Raw genomic sequence first — 19506 nt, forward strand, 5'->3', positions numbered from 1 at the left:
AAAAAAACGGAGGGCTTGGAGGCCCTGGTCATGGCGGATGGAGGTGTAGAGGGATTGGATATCCATGGTGAAGATGAGGCGTTGGGGACTGGGGAAACTGAACGTTCCCTCTGTGACTACCTGGTCAGGTCCACGCCCCCCTACGACCCACCCTCCCATCCTGGCACTTTCCCCTGCCACCGCAGGAACTGTAAAACCTGTGCCCACACCTCCTCCCTCACCTCTATCCAAGGCCCTAAAGGAGCCTTCCACATCCATCAAAGTTTTACCTGCACATCCACTGATATCATTTATTGTATCCGTTGCTCCCGATGCAGTCTCCTGTACATTCAGGAGACTGGGCGCCTCCTAGCAGAGCGCTTTAGGGAACATCTCCGAGACACCTGCATCAATCAACCACACCGCCCCGTGGCCCAACATTTCAACTCCCCCTCCCACTCTGCCGAGGACATGGAGGTCCTGGGCCTCCTTCACCGCCGCTCCCTCTCCACCAGACGCCTGGAGGAAGAACGCCTCATCTTCCGCCTCGGAACACTTCAACCCCAGGGCATCAATGTGGACTTCAACAACTTCCTCATTTCCCCTTCCCCCACCTCATCCTAGTTTCAAACTTCCAGCCCGCACTGTCCCCTTGACCTGCCCGGACTTGTCCGACCTGCCTAGCTCCTTTTCCACCTATCCACTCCACCCTCTCCTCCCTGACCTATCACCTTCATCTCCTCCCCCACTCACCTATTGTACTCTATGCTACTTTCTCCCCACCACCACCCTCCTCTCGCTTATCTCTCCACGCTTCAGACTCTCTGCCTTTATTCCTGATGAAGGGCTTTTGCCCGAAACGTCGATTTTGCTGCTCGTCGGATGCTGCCTGAATTGCTGTGCTCTTCCAGCACCACTGATCCAGAATCTGGTTTCCAGCATCTGCAGTCATTGTTTTTACCTTACTGTTTAAATGTTCTCTATTGTATGCCCAAAAACTAATACTCCAATTATTCCACTCCTTCAGATATCTATCCATTCTGTATTTATTATTCCCTCATTATCTGCCAGACCATTGTTAGTTCACTTAATCCTAACCCTAAGTTACCATCAGAAAAAGTAGTTAAAATGAAAGTGTCTGTTTACTTTAATGCTTCTGTGTCTGAAATGAAGTCTCTGTCTTTTAGGGATTGTGACAATCTCAAAAATATGACTAACATTTAACTTTGGGAATTCTGTGTAATTGAGTAGTACCTCCTCTGAACTTCTCTCTTTCTGAGGAAACAAATCCAGTCTCTTCATTCTCTGTTCAACTCTTAGATTCCTTTGAACAAAGCAGAAGTTTCTCCAATGGACCAAATTTCAAGATCACTGTGATAAAACATAAACCTAAAAACATGAATGCAACGATTGGAAATTTTCCCCCCTGACCCTGACTAATCCCAGGAGCAGGCCAAGAGGGGAATGAGTGTATATTTGGGTGACATAACAGGATGGTACTGTGCACATCAGTGACCCATGTCAGCTGCCAAATGTCAGATATGAGGGTCTCAGTGACTAATTAATAGTCCCTTTCGGTCCTCTGTTTTTCCATATAATTGATGAAGTTGCCAGGTAAAGCCAACCTGCCTGACTCTGAGCTTTGGGAATGAGGGGTTGGGTGTACTACTGCTGAGTGATTCCTACGCCTGGTTGTCCCCACCACTACAGGCCACCCAGTGGTGGACCCTGCAGGCGCCTCACTATGATATGCCACCTGATTGGCGAGCAGCTCTGAGAATTAGGTCATTCTTCCAGATTAAGGCCTAAGCTAAACTGAGCCATTTAGTACCCAGATGTCTGTGAAGGCAGGTCCCATCCTTGCAGAGGCAGGCTCATACAGATTTTCACTGTCGCCTCCACAGAAACAATTTGTTACTTCCAGCATGGACTATTAGTTTCAGTGAACTTGCATCAATAAAACAAGAGTTTACTATTTTGATTCAAAGCCTGTTTCCAAATCCCTGGTAATTTCTCCAATGACAATTAGCCACAGAAGTTGGCTGGAAGGGCACAGCTCTATCTTTAATCCTGTAGGTTTATAGAACAGAAAATGGCCCTCCAGCGGCATAATTTGGCTTTGTTTCCATTATGCTGTCATGTAATCTGTAACAAGCAAACAGGCAACTTAGTCCCAAGCATCTCTCAATACCGTGCATGAAGTGTGTCCACAGGAATATACAGAAGAACGATACAACTTGGCTATTATCATATTTTTTGCCTATTATCTAATCTCTGCTTTTCATTGGAGTTTAGCAAAATAAAAGTAGAAAGTGATGGGCTTGAGCATGTGTGTTGTACTCTTTAACAAACTGAATCCTCTACTAGGCAAAATTCTGTAGATGCTGGAAATCTGATAGAAATACAGAGAATGTTGGAGAAACTTAACAGGTCTGGCAGCATCTGTGGAGAGAGAGAAAAACAGAGTTAACATTTCGAGATCGGTGTGACACTTCTCATACCAGATATGAAAGATTAACTCTTTTTGTCTCTCTACAGATGCTGCCAAACTTGCAGAATTTCTCCAGCACTTTTTGTGTTTGTTTTAGAAGCCTGTACTCAGGGCATTATACCACTGTTGTTTTAGAAATTATAAGCTGGATGAGTAATGTCATGGTTTCATTGCTAGGTACGATATTTTTGGCAAGATGGAAAAGGAAGAATGCAGAATTAATATACGAGTGGGATGTTGAAGATTACGAAAATAATGAACAAGTCAGGCCTCAATTTTATAGAACAAAACCAGTACGTCAACCAAGATATTTGGAGCATATCTTCAGCTGCTTTGATGCAGATTGGTACAGTGGGGGGGAAGGGGAAGGGAGGGAGGGAGGGAGGGAGTGGGGGGGGGGATGTTTAGAGAAAGCTCAGGACTCCTTTGGTCATGACCGTTTAAATTTCATTCTGACTGCATGGGCCTCCATTGTCTGTGTGCAGCAGCACAGTCCGCAACTGGAAGTCAATGCCGCAATCAGCTTCCCGATGCCAAATGTCATGTGTGGAATGTTGGAGTGCCTGCACCATAACGTAAATGGGATTTCACACTTAGCCTTTTAAGGAATGGATCCTTATCTACTTCCTTACAAGGCCACAGATGTGAGCTTAAAGCCAAAGACGTGACCTTATACACAGGAAGGAGGCAGCCTGGATCATGATGAGGACAATTTAAAAGGAAATGGTTTAAGTGAACTAATAATTCCAATAAGTTGCTTGACTGAGGAAACCCGTACTTCCCCATCATATATGGCATGGGTGTGCCCAGCAACCTGCAGCTTGGTGTTCAAGATGCATCTATGATAAATTGATTGTCCATTGACCCCATAGATATTATTTGTCTGCCCACCAACCCTACAAACTTTAGCAAAGCCACTAGAGGCATTCATACAGATTGTGTACTGAATAATGGCAATATCCTTTCAGTTTTATCAGCTAAGTGACTTTAGATGCTTAATACATTGGCTCAAAGATTGCATGAGGAATGACTTACTGCAAACCACACAGTGAAATATTCAGCTACAGCCCAAGATGGAAAAAAAGCTAGTGGGGATGTGGGGAGGCCAAATGCAAAAACAATTATTGTGAATGTGGACCAAACAAAGGCAATTGGACCATCTAGTGCTATTGACTAAAAATTAGTCACAAGTCACAGAGAATATTGGAAAGTAAATAAAAGGTTAAACTACGGATTGCACAGGTAGAAATGTTGGATTCCTATTTAATTGTTTTCAATGGAATGAAATCCGACAAGTTCTATAAACAGCATCTGGATTATCAGCCAGTGGCTGAATATTAAAATTAGCTCAAACAAATATCTGACACCAGAGTCATTTTAAACTACAAGTGAATAGGAGGATTAGACATACAAAAAACAGGTATCAGGTATACAAAATAAAATTCAGGATAGAAGAATAAAATGATCAACTTTTATGAGTATCATTAAAAACAAATACAAGTGTCGGATGCAATTAGTAGGTTTGGCAATATCTTTACAGTGAACAGAGGAGTTGACATTTGGTGTGACAATTTGCCAAAATTATCTCTGTCCTCTCTACTTACGTCTCCCAAACTTTGGACTTTTTCTTTGTTTTATAATGTAATGGCATGTGCTAATTATTCTTGTGCATTTCTTATCTACTCTGCCTTTGAGTGAAAGAAAATATGTTAGACTGTCATTGAATAATGGAAGCACTACTTATGACTTCAATGCTGTTCGTCAACACTATAGGATCGAATCGAAGCCTTTTGCCCAGGATACAGACGACAACTGAAAATTGCACTTTCAATTTCAGTTGGGCTTGTAATGGTAAGCAATTTAATATGAAAGAGAATGTCTAATCTTGTTTCTTTTTGGTCTCTCATTTCTCGTTTTAATTCTTTGCTGAAAATGGATTCTCTATCTAGGCCAGCATTTATTGTTTATCCCTAATATCCTTTGAAAGGCTGCTGGTGAGTGTCAGAGTCAAAACATGTAGTGCTGGAAAAACACACGGGTTCAGGCAGCATGCATGGAGCAGGAGAGTTGACGTTTTGGGCATAAGCCCTTATGTCTAGTAGGTAGGAGAGCCATTTTACTCTGGAAGTACGCCACCATCATGTTGGGGCAGGCAAAAAAAGAGACTGTCCAGGCACCTCAACTGACATATGATGTAGCCCCTCTCTCTGTGTATTCAAATGTTTGAAACTCCTTTTGTAATATCAGATTGCCGTAAATGCTATCTATATTCTTCTATCTCTACAAAGAGTCACTGGAGATTATTAGTGCAGTTGGATTCCCCTAGAGAATAATTATTAATGATCATCGTCCTCACCCTGTTAACATTAGCATTTGATAATATGATTTGATTACTGGTGTCTATGTCCCAGCCTCGCTTTGTTAGATGGTGTCCTTTCATTGTAGAGATTCCATTATATACATATATATCCATATTATGTCTTTGTGTATCTGGGCTAAACACTATTGAACAAAACCATAAAGAATGTGTGTTTGTTAATCATATCAATTAGAAAATCTAATTTTCCTTTCTGCATTATGTACAGGTGGGCTGTGTATTCATCAGTGTCGTGGCAGTGGTAATTTATAAAACCTGGGTTAGATTTCGAGTGATAACATCTAATTCGCTTGAAAATTTCTTCTTAAGTACTGTTGTTAGCTCATTACTCAATGCGCTGTCCATTTTAGTCCTGGGAAAGGTAAGTTAATTTGGTTATGAATGATAAGAGTGATCACAACAGAAGTAACCTAATTATTGATAATTAATAACATAGCACACCATAGCAAAACTAAGTATGGTATAAAAACACGAAGATCTGTAACTGTGACAAATTACAGTGATCTTTGTGCTGTCAGCCTTAAAACAAAATGGCTTGTTGTTTGAAGAATATACCATTGAATTATAACATAAGTACAGCACAGAAGGAGTCCATGTATGTTGATGGCTGTACCCTATAACACAGCAATCCCCACTTCCTTCCCTTTGCTATAGCGTTGTAATTTTCAGATATTTATCCAATTCCCTTTTGCTAGCTTGAAATGAATCTACCTGCATCATTGTTTCAGGCAGTGCAATCCTGATTCAAATCATCGACTGCATAAAGATGCTTATCCTTGTATCTCTGTAGTTCTCTTGGCAATATTAGGGCAGCATGGTGGCACAGTGGTTAGCACTGCTGCCTCACAGCGCCAGAGACCCGAGTTCAATTCCCAACTCAGGTGACTGACTGTGTGGAGTTTGCACGTTCTCCCCGTGTCTGCGTGGGTTTCCTCCGGGTGCTCCAGTTTCCTCCCACAGTCACAAAGATGTGCGGGTTAGGTGAATTGGCTATGCTAAATTGCCCGTAGTGTTAGGTTAAAAGGGGTAAATGTAGGGGTACGGGTGGGTTGCGCTTCGGTGGGTCGGTGTGGACTTGTTGGACCGAAGGGCCTGTTTCCACACTGTAAGTAATCTAATCTAATCTAATAATTTAAACTCAGTATCCTCTAATTCTCAATTCTTCCACCAATGGGAACAATTTCTCTCTATTTACTCCCAAACTCCACCTAAATTTAAACCTCAAAAATGTCTGAATTGTTGCTTGTGAGATCTTGGAGGTTTTCAGAATGCTATCTGTGTCCTTTGGGAAATGAATTACAGAGCTAAAGACAAGCTGCAGTTTATTAGAACTGTTGCCAGAATGTCTTTCTTCTTCCACTACAAACAAGAGTCATGGGAAGCAAGATACTTTAATCTGTTCAAAATCAAGGTGAAAGCATCAGCAGGCCGTGCAGCCAATCAGATTAAATTATTCTCATAGACAGTAAAGCAGAAGTACAAAACAGAGATTATAATTCAGTTTTAGTAAGTTTATAGAAAATCAAATAAAAATTGGAACATATACATAGTATTAGATGAAATAACACAAACAAATATTTTAATTTTTTATGCTATTCTGACAGAAAGCCAATCTATACATGTAAAATTAGTTTTTCCAAATTGAAGAATTACTCAGCAATAATTAATACATGGGTCTCATTAAAATACATTTAGTTACACCTTTTTCAACAAGGTGTCAGTCATTTTTACAATCGGAACCCTACATAAAAAAGTTGAAATTCACACTGAAATACAAGTTCTATTCTGATTGCAAGAACAAAGAACATAACACTGCCTATGAGCATACAAATATGCAAACTGGGATCAGGGGTAGACTACTCTAATTACTGCACATTCTCACCTTTCCCTGACAACCTTCCATCTACATGCTCATCAAGAATCCACCAGCCACTGCTTTAAAGTATCCAAAGACTCTGCTTCACCACTAGTGTAGTGGAATCCAAATCATAACAACTGATTCCTCCGATGGAAACAGATTTAAAATAATTGGCAATCAACAGTGACATGAATTAAAAGGAAGTTCAGCAGCTTGTTATGATTTGGAGTCCATGATACCAGTGGTTAAGCAGAGTTCAATCAGGGAATAGTGAGACTTAATTGGATAGTATCTTTTAAAGAGCGAGCACATTGCACTAAGGGCCAAATGACCTCCTCTGTGTTGTATCATAGTATAATTCCAGTTAAGCAGTTATAAGCTGGAGAAGCCACACAGAGTGGATAAAATAATTGGAAACAAAGTTCCATAACTAATTTTGTATATTTGTCATTTACAAGTTTATAAAAATCAGCATGAGTTTAAAATATTGCCAGCAAGGTGGTTTGCATACCTCATGATCATTTATAGAGTTTATGTTACCTCTGCCTCCCTTGTAATCACTGAATCTTGACAATAACCAGGTACATCTAGGCACTAAATACTGGAAGCATAAGGCAAATCTGAATTTCTTATAAGAAAATGTATAAGCAACTATTCAAAGGTAATGAGGTCATCATAGTTCACTTTAAAGTATTTATTTATTTAGAAATATTTCTGTTAAATCAAGTAATTTTTTTAACCTAATTCTGTTGCATTATATATGTATTATGTATATGGATGGTGATAACTTGTGGATCTTATAATCCAAAGATTTCCCCCATTGGAATTTGAAAGGTCCGTATCTCTCAGGAAGCTGTCTAGCTCTGTTTTGAAGGATTGTAGATAATCTATAATTATTGCATAGTTAGTAACTTATTTCAGATGGTGATAACTCAAAAAAATTTCCTTAACCTTCTTTGATATTTTACTTGTAATAAGTTCAATTTTACCTTTATGTAGTGAAACTCACTATTATTATGAAAAAAATACATAATTTGACTTATTTAAATTTTAGGGGTATCAGAAAATTGCAGTTAAAATGACTGACTGGGGTAAGCAGTTATACTTTAATATATTTATGTATTTCAAAACTGTTACTAATGGGATGTGATGTTATCCACAAATTTAACTAGCATTGTTCCAGATAGCCTATTGTTGTGATTTATGAATATTGTATATTTGGGCAGCCAAATTATAGCCAGCACAAATCCAAAAGACAGTAGAAAGCTTATTAGAAATTGTAAAAGACACACATCCTATGGGGCAAAACTAGCACAGCCTTAATATAGCAGCTGAAAAAGGAGTTGAGAAATAATGGTAAGACTCTGATTGTGTAACATTGGTGTATCTGTATGCTGGTATTCATAGTTTAATCTCAGTCTATTCACTAAATCCTAACGTTGTAGTTAGGTTCCTGAGAATCACAACATTAAGTGAAATAACTTTAAACGAACAGATTTTGCAATTATAACCAATTCAGAAAACAAAGTTAGGTTCTGTTACACAGTTCTTGTCAGACAAAATTAAAACATCATACCTGTAAATTTAAATATTTTACATTGCTAAATTCCTATATTAGTAAACAAAGTATTTAAAATAAACTGCATTTTAAAAATACAAGTATTGTAACTCTAATTAATTGCTACCTAGTACCAAATGCACCCTTTTACTGCCAACACTCCAACTTGTGATATGAGTCACTCTCTCACTGAACCTCGCATTTCCTGATTCTCCTAATCACCATTTCTCCCTCTAAACCTGCAATCTATTCAAGATTCAGATCCAGTTCAAAACCAATGCTGCAAGGTCATGAGAGTACAAGTCTGAATGTTGCAAAAATGCTGAGCCACAATTATTACAATACTTTTTTTTAATGCTCCTGCTTGCTGCTCCTTTCTCCTGAACTCTCACTGTGATCAAGGGCCTTATTGATAAATGGGAAGTGGCTAGAGGAGCAGCTTTGACTTTCATCTTCAAATCAAATCACTTAAAGAACTCTAGATTCAAACATCCAATTTAATTTCAACCATAAGACTCAGGGTCCAACTAAATATGAGACCATTCCATGTTAAGAGTCTTTAGATAAGGTTTACCAATTTATTAATTTATCAAAACAAGTACAACAGAAATGGCAGTTAAGCAGACAATGGATTCCCAAGACTCCACTCTGCAATAGCAATCGTTAATTAGCTAGAGTGCTGTCTCTGCTTCTTTCTGCACACCCAACCATTAAAAAGAATGGTTATTCATGCTTAATTTATTAACCCTTTCCAAACCTCAACCCTTAGTATGATTAGAGATACCTTATTGGTCTAGGCATGTTACGAATAGATTCTTAATTGACTAGTCACTGCATGCTAAGTCCTGAACAATTCATAATTTGGAGATGCCGGTGTTGGACTGGGGTGTACAAAGTTAAAAATCACACAACACCATGTTATAGTCCAATAGGTTTAATTAGAAGCATTAGCTTTCAGACCACTGCTCCTTCATCAGGTGGTTCACCACTTGATGAAGGAGAAGTGCTCCGAAAGCTAATGCTTCTAATTAAACCTGTTGGACTATAACATGGTGTTGTGTGATTTTTAACTTTGAGCAATTCATAGTTTGTCTTGGACTGGTTAAATAGTTTATCCACAACTTCTCACTTGTTTCTTTAAAACTAATTGTGATCTACTGACATCACTTCTCATTATTGATTGATTAGTCTATTAAAATTTATGGGTGGGGTTGTCCCAGCTCATTATAGCTATACTTGTCATTTCATTGAGTTTTATATCTTAGCATTGACATAACAAAATATTTTACGATACCTTCTTTTCCCATTTAGTTAGAATGGGACTGTATGCTGCTATGACCTCATGATTGGTGTTCTGACTTACCTCAGATTTCCCTTAAACTTCTTATAACACAATACAAAAGATCACAAAATAGTCATGCAATAAATTTTTAAAGTAGGTATTACTTAAGTTAAAGATATAGGTGCAAAATGAACAGTGCATAAAAGGTGTGATTGAGCTACATTTTCAAATATTTGGTTATTACAGTCTTAAATAAGAAAATTCTCAATGGTTAAAGGTCACAAACATAAACATACATTGTTACAAAGTTAACTTGGACAAAGCATACATTTAATTAAATATAATTGCTTCTCTTCTAAACCACTAAGTTAAAACAAAGGTAATATGGAACATGGCTGCTATGTTTTCTTATCTCCCCCTTTCTGCAGTTTGGGAAGGCAATGGCCCAGTGGTATTATTGCTAAACTAGTCATCTAGGGACTCAGGCAATGTTCTGGCAACCCAGGTTCAAATCTTGCCATGCTAGATGATGGAATTTTAATTCAATTAAAAAAGAATCTGGAATGAAGAGAATAATGGTGATCATGAAACTATTGCTGATTGTTGAAAATACAGCATCTGGTTCACTACTGTCCTTTAGGGAAGGAAACTGTTGTCCTTACCTAGTCTGGCCAATGTGTGACTCCAGACACAGCAATATAGTTAACTCTTAACTGCTCTCTAGGCAATAAATGCTGGCCTTACCCAGTGAACCCCACATTCTGTGAATTGATTTTAAAAAAATCTCTTCTAGCCTGTTTTCATTGGTAACACCAATGACTTCTGATCAGTATTGCACTAGTTGGGAGATCGAGAGCCCCTTCAATCTGAATGTTGAAGGTTTTCGCACTGTTGCTCTGTGAAATCCAATGATGTGTTTCTTAGTCAAATACAGAGTCACATGAAATGAAAATAGTAAGGTCAGTATAGATTGCAGTCAGACAGAATAACAGTGTTAGGCAAATCAATTAATACTTTGATTGCTAGATTACAAGTAAACTGATTGTGAAACATCAAACTCCTTAGGAGTGCTACAACACTTGGTCTTGAATATCAAAAGGAGGATGATGTTTGCACAAGGCTAGCAGGTTTTGAGATGAGGTTCAAGAAATAAGTAATTCTGACAGCGTGCAAATGTTAGAGATGAGATTTCAGTGAGGAATGATGGAAATATACACAACTGACAATGTTTGAGAATAAAAGCCCATTGCTGATTTCACATGCAACTGTATGCATTTTTAAAAATGGATTATAGCAATGCCAGCTTTGCACTTCTGCATAATGAGGACTCACACTTCCACGACCCCAGAATTCTAGCTTCACATCAAATCGGGATTTGAACCTTGGATAAGAACGCAGGTCCAGGAAAATGAGCAGAAACGTTGGTTCCGCAGGAGCAAGGATTTGTAAGAGGTTGAATCAGGGAGCACAAGATAGTCAGATTATTGACTATTGACAGAAAGACAGTGAGTCATAGAGCAGGGTGAGGGCATAAGTCAGAGGCTGAATCAAGGGATAAGAGATAGCTCTTTAAAATGGCTCCAATTGGATCATGTAGCCAAACCTCAGACAAGAGGAGAACAACTTTAAATGAACCTCTTGACATAAGAACGCAAGAACATAAAAATAGGAGCAGCCCTGTTCCTCGATCCATTTGAGATCATAACCTGTCTTATATGCCAACACTATTTCCTGTGCAAGCATCATAATCTTTTGTTTTTATTATGCAGAAATCTCTAAATCTTAATCTTGAACATACTGAATAACTGAGCCTCCACAGCCCTCTGGGAGAGAGAATTCTGGACCCTCAGCCAGGAAAAACATTCTTTTAGCATCTACCTTTGCAATTCCTATGTGTTTGAATGAGATCACATCTCATTCTTTTAAATTCTAGAGACCAAAGGCCCAGTCTATTTGGTCTTTCCTCATAGGAGAATTGTTGTATCCCAGGAATTGGTTTAGTGAGGATTCATTGCACCCTCTCTGTATCAGAAGACCAGACTGCTCACCAACTTATGTAAGACCAAAATTGTACATGATAGTCCAGGTCTAGTCATACTGAAGTTCTATGTAATGACAGCAAGACTTGATAACTTCTATACTTTAAATGCATTTGTACTAAAGGTCAACATAACATTTACCTTCTTAATTGCTTGCTGTGCCTGCACCTTAACTTCCAGCGACTTATGAGCAAGGATGCTGGAGTTCCTTTGAAGTTCAACATCACCCAGCTGCGTACTATTTCAGAAATATTCTGTATTTCTGTTTCTCCGGCCAAAGTTGGTAGCCTCACTTTTCTCTACATTGTATCCCATCTGCCACACCTTTGCGCAGTCACTTAGCCTCTCCACATCCCCTTGAAGCATTTGAAAAAGGGTCAGTTAGACTCGAAACGTCAGCTCTTTTGTCTCCTTACAGATGCTGCCAGACCTGCTGAGATTTTCCAGCATTTTCTCTTTTGGTTTCAGATTCCAGCATCCACAGTAATTTGCTTTTATCCCCTTGAAGCATGTTTGAATTCTCCTCCCAATTCCCACTCACATCTAATTTCGTGCAATCTAAAAACTTCAAAATATTACATTTATCCCTACTATCATTTTCTAAGTATTCTGTTATCAAACCCCTTCCAATAGCTTGTACTATTTTCCCCATGACCCATGTTACACAAACAGATATGTAGTTCCTCATTTTCCTTCATCCTCTTAAATAGTGGAATTACAGTTACAACCTGCCTAACTGCAGCAACCATTCAAGAGTCTATAGAATTTAGAAAGATAACCACTAATGTATCTACTAACTCTACAGGCACCTCTTTCAACACTGGTGAACAAGAATACAGATCCCATTAATTGACCAATGCTAATGTAAAACAATGTTCAATGTGACAATGTTAAGCAGACATACTCTGTGTCATTAATACTAGCTTTTACCAGAAAATGATATTAGTGTATAGAAAAAGGTAAAATTTTTCATTTATGAAACAGCTTAACACTCAACCCTGCAATGTTTTAAAACAAATGTATCACTTTTGTGACTTATTTAATTCTTTCTTCTCTCTGCAGAAAACCACAGAACTGAGACTGAATACAATGATGCTCTGATCATCAAGTTTTTTGCCTTTGAGTTTGCCAACAATTATTCACCTCTCTTTTATATTGCATTTCTCAGAACGGTGAGTAATGCATCCAACAGTTTATAAAACAAACCCTGGTTGCTTTACAATTCCAAATGCTCATAGTTTTTCTGATAATTTTAGAACAATGAACAGTTTTTCACATCAATTGGTTTGCCTGGCTTGGAGGATAATTGTGGAGAGCTGAACAATTGCATGACAGAACTTTGCTTTCAAGTCTTAATGCTGATGATCACCCACCCACTTCCAAAGTTTCTGAAAGATGTTATTATACCGTAAGTCTGTTTTTACATTATTAAATATTTGTTTTAAATTTTAAGTCACTTGCAATGTGGGAGTTACTGGAAATGTAATTTTATAGCTGGTTTGCTTACCATTAGCAATGGGTTGGGGGTTGGAACTGTGCATAGAAATGTCAGCAGTGCATTCAGCAGATCAGAATTTGCAATTGCAACTGAATTGAAACAATTCATTTTAGCTTCCATGTTTTGTAGTACAGTGGACATGATGTATACTCCGATAACATGACTTTAGCTGTGTTCAAAGGGACATTGTTACAAATGCAAGTTGGAGCTGTTTGTTATGAAGATTGTCTATTGAGCAAGGGTAGCTTTCAGATTTGTGATGAAGGGCTCATGCCCGAAATGTCAATTCTCCTGTTCCTTGGATGTTGCCTGACCTGCTGTGCTTTTCCAGCAACACAATTTTAGCTTTCAGATTTAGTCAATACTGCTGGAATTATTGCTGGGGCAGTCAGGAGCAGGAGGGATACACATAGCCAGCATTGAAAGAATGAGGCCAACAGCTTTCACTTGGAAATTATGGTTGTAGGGAACTGAGGAGGTGACTACCAGCAACATTGTGTTCAAGTCATAGAGATCTTGAATGTAGCATAAGAAGTGGTTGGAATAGTGAATCAGTGCATCCTGTACTTTCAGACCATGCTTCCCTGCTTCTCTCTATCTTATCAGGTGTTCTCCATTATCTCACCCCTCACAATGATTCAGCTTTCAGCAGCTACTGTGCACTTCACCACTTTCACTTCACCACTTCCCCATTTATCCATCCACCATTGCCAATCCCATCTCAAATCTTGGGTAATGTGATGCATCTGTCTCACTGTCTTGGGCACATTAAATGCAAAACTAAGTGAAATTCAATTCATAAGAATTCCTTGTCATCTTCTAAGGACAATATTTGTAGCAATATTTACCTACAGCTGGTAAGAGTTAAGGCCCTGGTTTCGGTGATGAGGTTGCTTGCTGACACCCAAATAAACCTGGAAGTAGGCAAGTTAGAGTGAGTTTGCAGTGTGATGGCAAATCAGATTTTTAAATTAGTCATTCATTCGAAAACCAGCTTTGGGTGTTAAGATTTCCTTAAAACTTCAGGCAACATGGAAGACCAATGTGGAAAAACCATTGTGCAAGGCTTAGTGTTGTCTCCTTCTTCAAACTAAATGATTAAATTTAAATAAAAACATTAGGAGGAAAGGGCATACTTTAAAATGCCTCTTCTTTCATCTCCCATTTCTAAATCAAAGATTGTTCTCTAATTTTGTTGTACCTGCACTATTTTTGTGTAAAAGGTTCGCCTGTGAAAGAACAATAAGATTTTTTATTGCTACATGTTGTATGCAGTTTTAGGGTAGAAATTGTAAAGTTAATATCAACTTTTGTACAATCTACACAGCCTCTGCTTGGGATGACCAGAAATCACAAAAGAAGCAAAAATGTATTTTCAGGGTGATGCCAGAGTTGCTTTACAGGCATAGAACAGACAAAGGTCACATTACAAGCTTTCTGTTCTGTCTAGCCTTACGTAATTTGATGCAATTTTAAATATCAAAATGACCGCAATTGAATACAAATCATTTGAAATGATATATTCAGCATTCCCACTTTCTTAGCAAGGAATTGTGCTTCATGGGAGCATTGACTTGAAAATTGGCTCTAAATTATGCAGCTATAAACTACCCTTTCGAACATGGTTTCCTATTGAATTATGGCATCAGTGACTACTCTACAATATTAAAGTTTTGATCAGCTATTGTAATTTGAATTATTTTGTACCTTTGTGTATTAATTGTGTACATAAATATTTATTACAACAAATTAATTTTATTTAATAATGGTCACATCCCATTGTTTCTCTACTTGTGAGAAGATAGTACTTACTTATTCACCAAATTCATATCTTTTTAGTTGTAGACTATGCTAACAATTTTTCACTAATATTGTGTGAGAATATAGGATAGCATGAGAACATGGCTCCAGCAGTATAATAAACATACCCACAAGGAGCAGGAGTTTGACATTTGTCCCCTCAAGCCTACTCTGCCATATAATAAAACATGTTGCTTTAATTGCAACCTCAAATCCATATTCCCACCTACCCATGATAACTTTTCAGCCCCTAGCTTAGTGAGAATCTATCCACCTCTGCTTTACAAATATTCAAAGACTCTGCATCAACTAACATTTCAAGAAGAGAGTTCCAAAGACTCATGACCCTCTGAGCGAAATAAATTGCCCTCATCTCTTTTTGTTTTAAATGGGTGTCCCCTTATTTTTAAATAGTTATTTTGATCCATTTATAAGAGGAAACATCCTCTCACATTCACTCTGTCAAGTTACCTTGTGTGTTTCATTCAAGTTGATTTTTACTCTTCAAAACCTGAGCAGATATAAGTACAGCTGATCAATCGTTCCTCATTCCACAAACCCACTTATTCCAATGCATTCACGCACATCATTAAATAATATGTACTAACATTGGGCAATCAATCCTTTGCATGCTCAAGTGTTTATATCTGGTCCTGTTAACTCTTATTCCTCTAAATAATAAGATATGGAAATTTGGAATAAGCAGTATATCACTAACAATTATGTTAAGACTGCAAGGAACTGTGTTGAGAGTGTGGTGCCGCAAAAGCACAGCAGGTCAGGCAGCAGCCGAGGAGCAGGAGAATTGACATTTCGGGCATAAGCCCTTCATCAGGAATGAGGCTTGTGGACCGGGGGCAAGAGATAAATGGGAGGGGTGTGGGGTTGGGGGAAGGTAGCTGAGAATGCAATAGGTAGATGAAGATGATAGGTCAGAGAGGAGGGTGGAGCGGATAGATGGGAAAGGTAATGAACAGGTCAGGAGGACGGTGCCGAGTTGGAGGCTTGGGACTGGGATAATGTTAGGGGAGGGGAAATGAGGAAACTGTTGAAATCCATACTGATCCCATATGATTGCAGGGACCAAAGGTGGAATATGAGGCGTTCTTCCTCCAGGTGTCGGGTGGTAAGGGTTTGGCGGTGGAGGAGGCCCAGGACCGGCATGTCCTTGATAGAGTGGGAGGGGAGTTGAAATGTTCAGCCATGGGGCAGTGGGGTTGGTTGGTGTGGGTGTCCCAGAGATATTCTTTGAAACGATCTGCAAGGAGACATCCTGTCTCCCCAATGTAGAAGAGACCACATTGGGTGCAACGGACACAGTAGATGACATTGGTGGAGGTACAGGTAAATTTCTGTTGACTGTGGGGCCTTGGATGGAGGTGAGGGGAGTGGTGTGGGCACAGGTTTTGCAGTTCCTGCGGTGGCAAGGGAAGGTGCTGGGAGTGGGGTGTGGGCTGGTGGGGGACATGGACCTAACGAGGGAGTCATGGAGGGAATGGTCTTTCCAGATTGCTGATATGGATGGGACGAGAAATATATCTCTGGTGGTGGGGTCCTTTTGAAGGTGGCTGAAGTTGCGGGGGGTAATGCAATGTGTGCGGAGGTTGGTGGGGTGGAAGGTGAGGGCCGGAGGTTTCTATCCTTGTTACATTGGGAGGGGTGGGTTTCAAGGGTGGTGGTGCGGAAAGTGGTGGATACATGCTGGAGGGCATTGTCGACCACATGGGAAGGGAAATTGTAATCTTGGAAGGAGACCATCTGGGATTTTCTAAGGTCTAACTGGTCATCCTGGAAACAGATGCGGCGGAGGCGGAGGAACTGGGAATAAGGGATGACACTTTTACAGGAGGTAGGGTGGGAGGATGTTTAGTCTAGGTAGCTGTGGGGGTCGGTGTGCTTGTAGTAGGTGTCTGTCTTCCAAAATTGCAATTTCCCTTCCCATGTGGTTGACGATGCCCTCCAACATGTCTCCTCCACGTCCTGCACCACCACCCTTGAACCCCACCCCTCTCAATGCAACAAGGATAGAAATCCTGGTCCTCACCTTCCACCTGACCAACCTCCATATACATCACATCATCCTTCACCACTTCTGCCATCTACAAAAGGACTCCACTAACCAGAGATATATTTCCCGCCCTACCCATATCAATGTTCCGAAAAGACCATTCCTTCCGGGACTCCCTCATCAGGTCCACACTCCCCACTAGCCCACACCCCACTCCTGACACCTTCCCCTGCCATTGCAGGAAGTGCAAAACCGGAGCCCACACCACTCCCCTCACCTCTGTCCAAGGCCCCAAAGGATCCTTTCACATCTGACAGAAATGTATCTGTACCTCCACCAATGTCATTTACTGTATCCGTTGCACCCAATGTGGTCTCTTCTACATCAGGGAGACAGGATGCCTCCTTGCGGATCATTTCAGAGAACATCTATGGGACACCCACACCAACCAACCCCACAGTCCCATGGTTGAACACTTTAACTGCCCCTCCCACTCCATCAAGGACATGCAGGTCCTGGGTCTCCTCCACCACCAAACCCTTACCACCAGACGGCTGGAGGAGAAATGCCACGTATTCCACCTGGGAGCCTGCAACCACAGGGGATCAAGATGGATTTCAACAGTTTCCTCATTTCCCCTTCCCCAACATTATCCCAGTCCCAAGCCTCCAATTCAGCACCGGCCTCCTCACCTGTCCATCACCTTTCCCATTTATCTCTCCACCCTCTTCTCTGACCTATCACCTTCTCCCTCACCTTTATCTACCTGTTGCATTCTCAGCTACCTCCACTCTAGCCCCACCCCTCTCCCATTTATCTCTCACCATTCCCCCGGACCCCCGGGCCCACAAGCTTCATTCCTGATGAAGAGCTTATGCCCAAAACATTGATTCTCTACTCCTTAGATGCTGCCTGACTTGCTGTGCTTTTCCAGCACTACGCTCTCAACTCTGATCTCCAACATCTGCAGTCCTCAGTTTGTGCAAGGAACAGGGTTCTATCTGATGTCTGCTTTTAATACCAGTGGATATTGAATGGTAAAAGTTCGTTGTGCGCCAGTAAGTAGAGATAATGGATAGGTACTCAGATTGGCAGTACGTGTCTGTTTGTGTTCCCCAAGGATCTGTGTTTGCATCATTTGTTATTAACTTGAATAATGGCACTCCCCCCTCTACATTCGTGATGAAGGGCTTATGCCTGGAACATCGACTCTCCTGCTCCTTAGAGGCTGCCTGGCCTGCTGTGCTTTTCCAGTGCCACATGTTTTGACTCTGATCTCCAGTGTCTGCAGTCCTCACTTTCTTTTAATGGCATTTAAAGTCATGCTTCCAAATTTGCTGATGACACAAAGTTACGTGGCATTGTAGACAGTTGTAGATGATAGCATAAAGTTGCATAGAGATACTGACCGGCTAGGTGAGTGGGCAAAACAGTGGCAAATAGATTTTAATGTCAGCAAGTGTAAGGCTATCCACTTAAACTAAAAAAAGATGGACCAGTGTGCTTTTTAGATGGTATGAAGTTAAAAACAGTGGATGTCCAAAGAGATTTTGGGATTCAGGTGTACAGATCTTCTAAATGCCACCAACAAGTGCAGAAAATAATCAAGGAAGTTAGTGGAACACTGGCCTTTATATCCAGAGGATCGGAGAATAACAATGCAGAAGTTATGCTGCAGGTATATAAAACCCTGACTGGAGTATTTTGAGCAAATCTGTGCAACACACCTTCGGAAGGATATGTTAACCTTGGAGGGAGTATGATGTAGATTTACAAGAATGATACCTTGGCTGCAGGGGTCAAAAGATGAGGAGAGATTAGACAAATTAGGCCTGTTTTCTCAAGAACTTAAAATGTTAAGGGTGACCTGATGAAAGTATTCAAGATGTTAAGAGGAGAAGGCAGAGTAGATAAAGATAACCGATTTCCACTGATCAGAGATTCTAGAGCTAAGGGACATAGTCTAAAAGTTAGGGCCAGATCATTCAAGAAGCACTTCTGTACATGGAGGGTGGTCGAGATTTTGAAATTTCTTCCAAAAATGGCAGTAGATGTTAATTTTAAACCTGAGATGGACAAGTTTTTATTAAGCAAAGTTATTAAGGAGTATGGGCCCAAGACAGATCTGGAGTTAGCCCATAGGTCAGCTATGATCTCCTTGAATGGCAAAACAGACCTGAGTGGCGTGCACCTGCTCCTATGTTCCTTGTTAATGATAAAAGAGGAAAATATTTCTAATACGTGGAATGTAGGGCTAGAAAAATGTCTATGAATTATTAATTTGTAAATGGTTAATAAACATTATCAAATTGTTCTCCCCACTACATGGAAGAGCGGGCTTGTCTGCCTGTTTGAACGAAATGCATTAATAACTCAGATAAATTGGTAGGTAGAAATTGGGCGGCACGGTGGCACAGTGGTTAGCACTGCTGCCTCACAGCACCAGAGACCCGGGTTCAATTCCTGACTCAGGCGACTGACTGTGTGGAGTTTGCACGTTCTCCCCGTGTCTGCATGGGTTTCCTCCGGGTGCTCTGGTTTCCACCCACAGTCCAAAGACCTGCAGGTCAGGTGAATTGGCCATGCTAAATTGCCCGTAGTGTTAGGTAAAGGGGT

At 40.2% G+C, this 19506-nt stretch overlaps 1 protein-coding gene across 5 annotated transcripts in view; it reads left to right on the plus strand.

Annotated features, from left to right (window-relative positions):
- The window catches only part of LOC122550753 (anoctamin-7-like), a 79732-nt gene that overhangs the window by 41186 nt on the left and 19040 nt on the right, over nucleotides 1-19506 (plus strand). For 4 of the 5 annotated variants that reach the window (XR_006311938.2, XM_043691963.2, XM_043691961.2 and 1 more), the window contains exons 11-16: nucleotides 2648-2763; nucleotides 4244-4321; nucleotides 5056-5208; nucleotides 7760-7796; nucleotides 12647-12756; nucleotides 12841-12992. Coding sequence is in view for 4 of the 5 variants with exons in the window: in XM_043691963.2 (XP_043547898.2) it covers nucleotides 2648-2763; nucleotides 4244-4321; nucleotides 5056-5208; nucleotides 7760-7796; nucleotides 12647-12756; nucleotides 12841-12992 (646 nt within the window). In the remaining variant the exon portion in view is untranslated. The remainder of the gene's footprint in view (nucleotides 1-2647; nucleotides 2764-4243; nucleotides 4322-5055; nucleotides 5209-7759; nucleotides 7797-12646; nucleotides 12757-12840; nucleotides 12993-19506) is intronic. The other variant, XM_087988181.1, reaches the window with a different exon arrangement.

Source organism: Chiloscyllium plagiosum, unplaced genomic scaffold (genome assembly GCF_037043375.1).
Source record: "Chiloscyllium plagiosum isolate Xiang-an unplaced genomic scaffold, Cpla_swu_hap1 HiC_scaffold_6, whole genome shotgun sequence".
Taxonomy (NCBI): Eukaryota; Metazoa; Chordata; class Chondrichthyes; order Orectolobiformes; family Hemiscylliidae; genus Chiloscyllium; species Chiloscyllium plagiosum.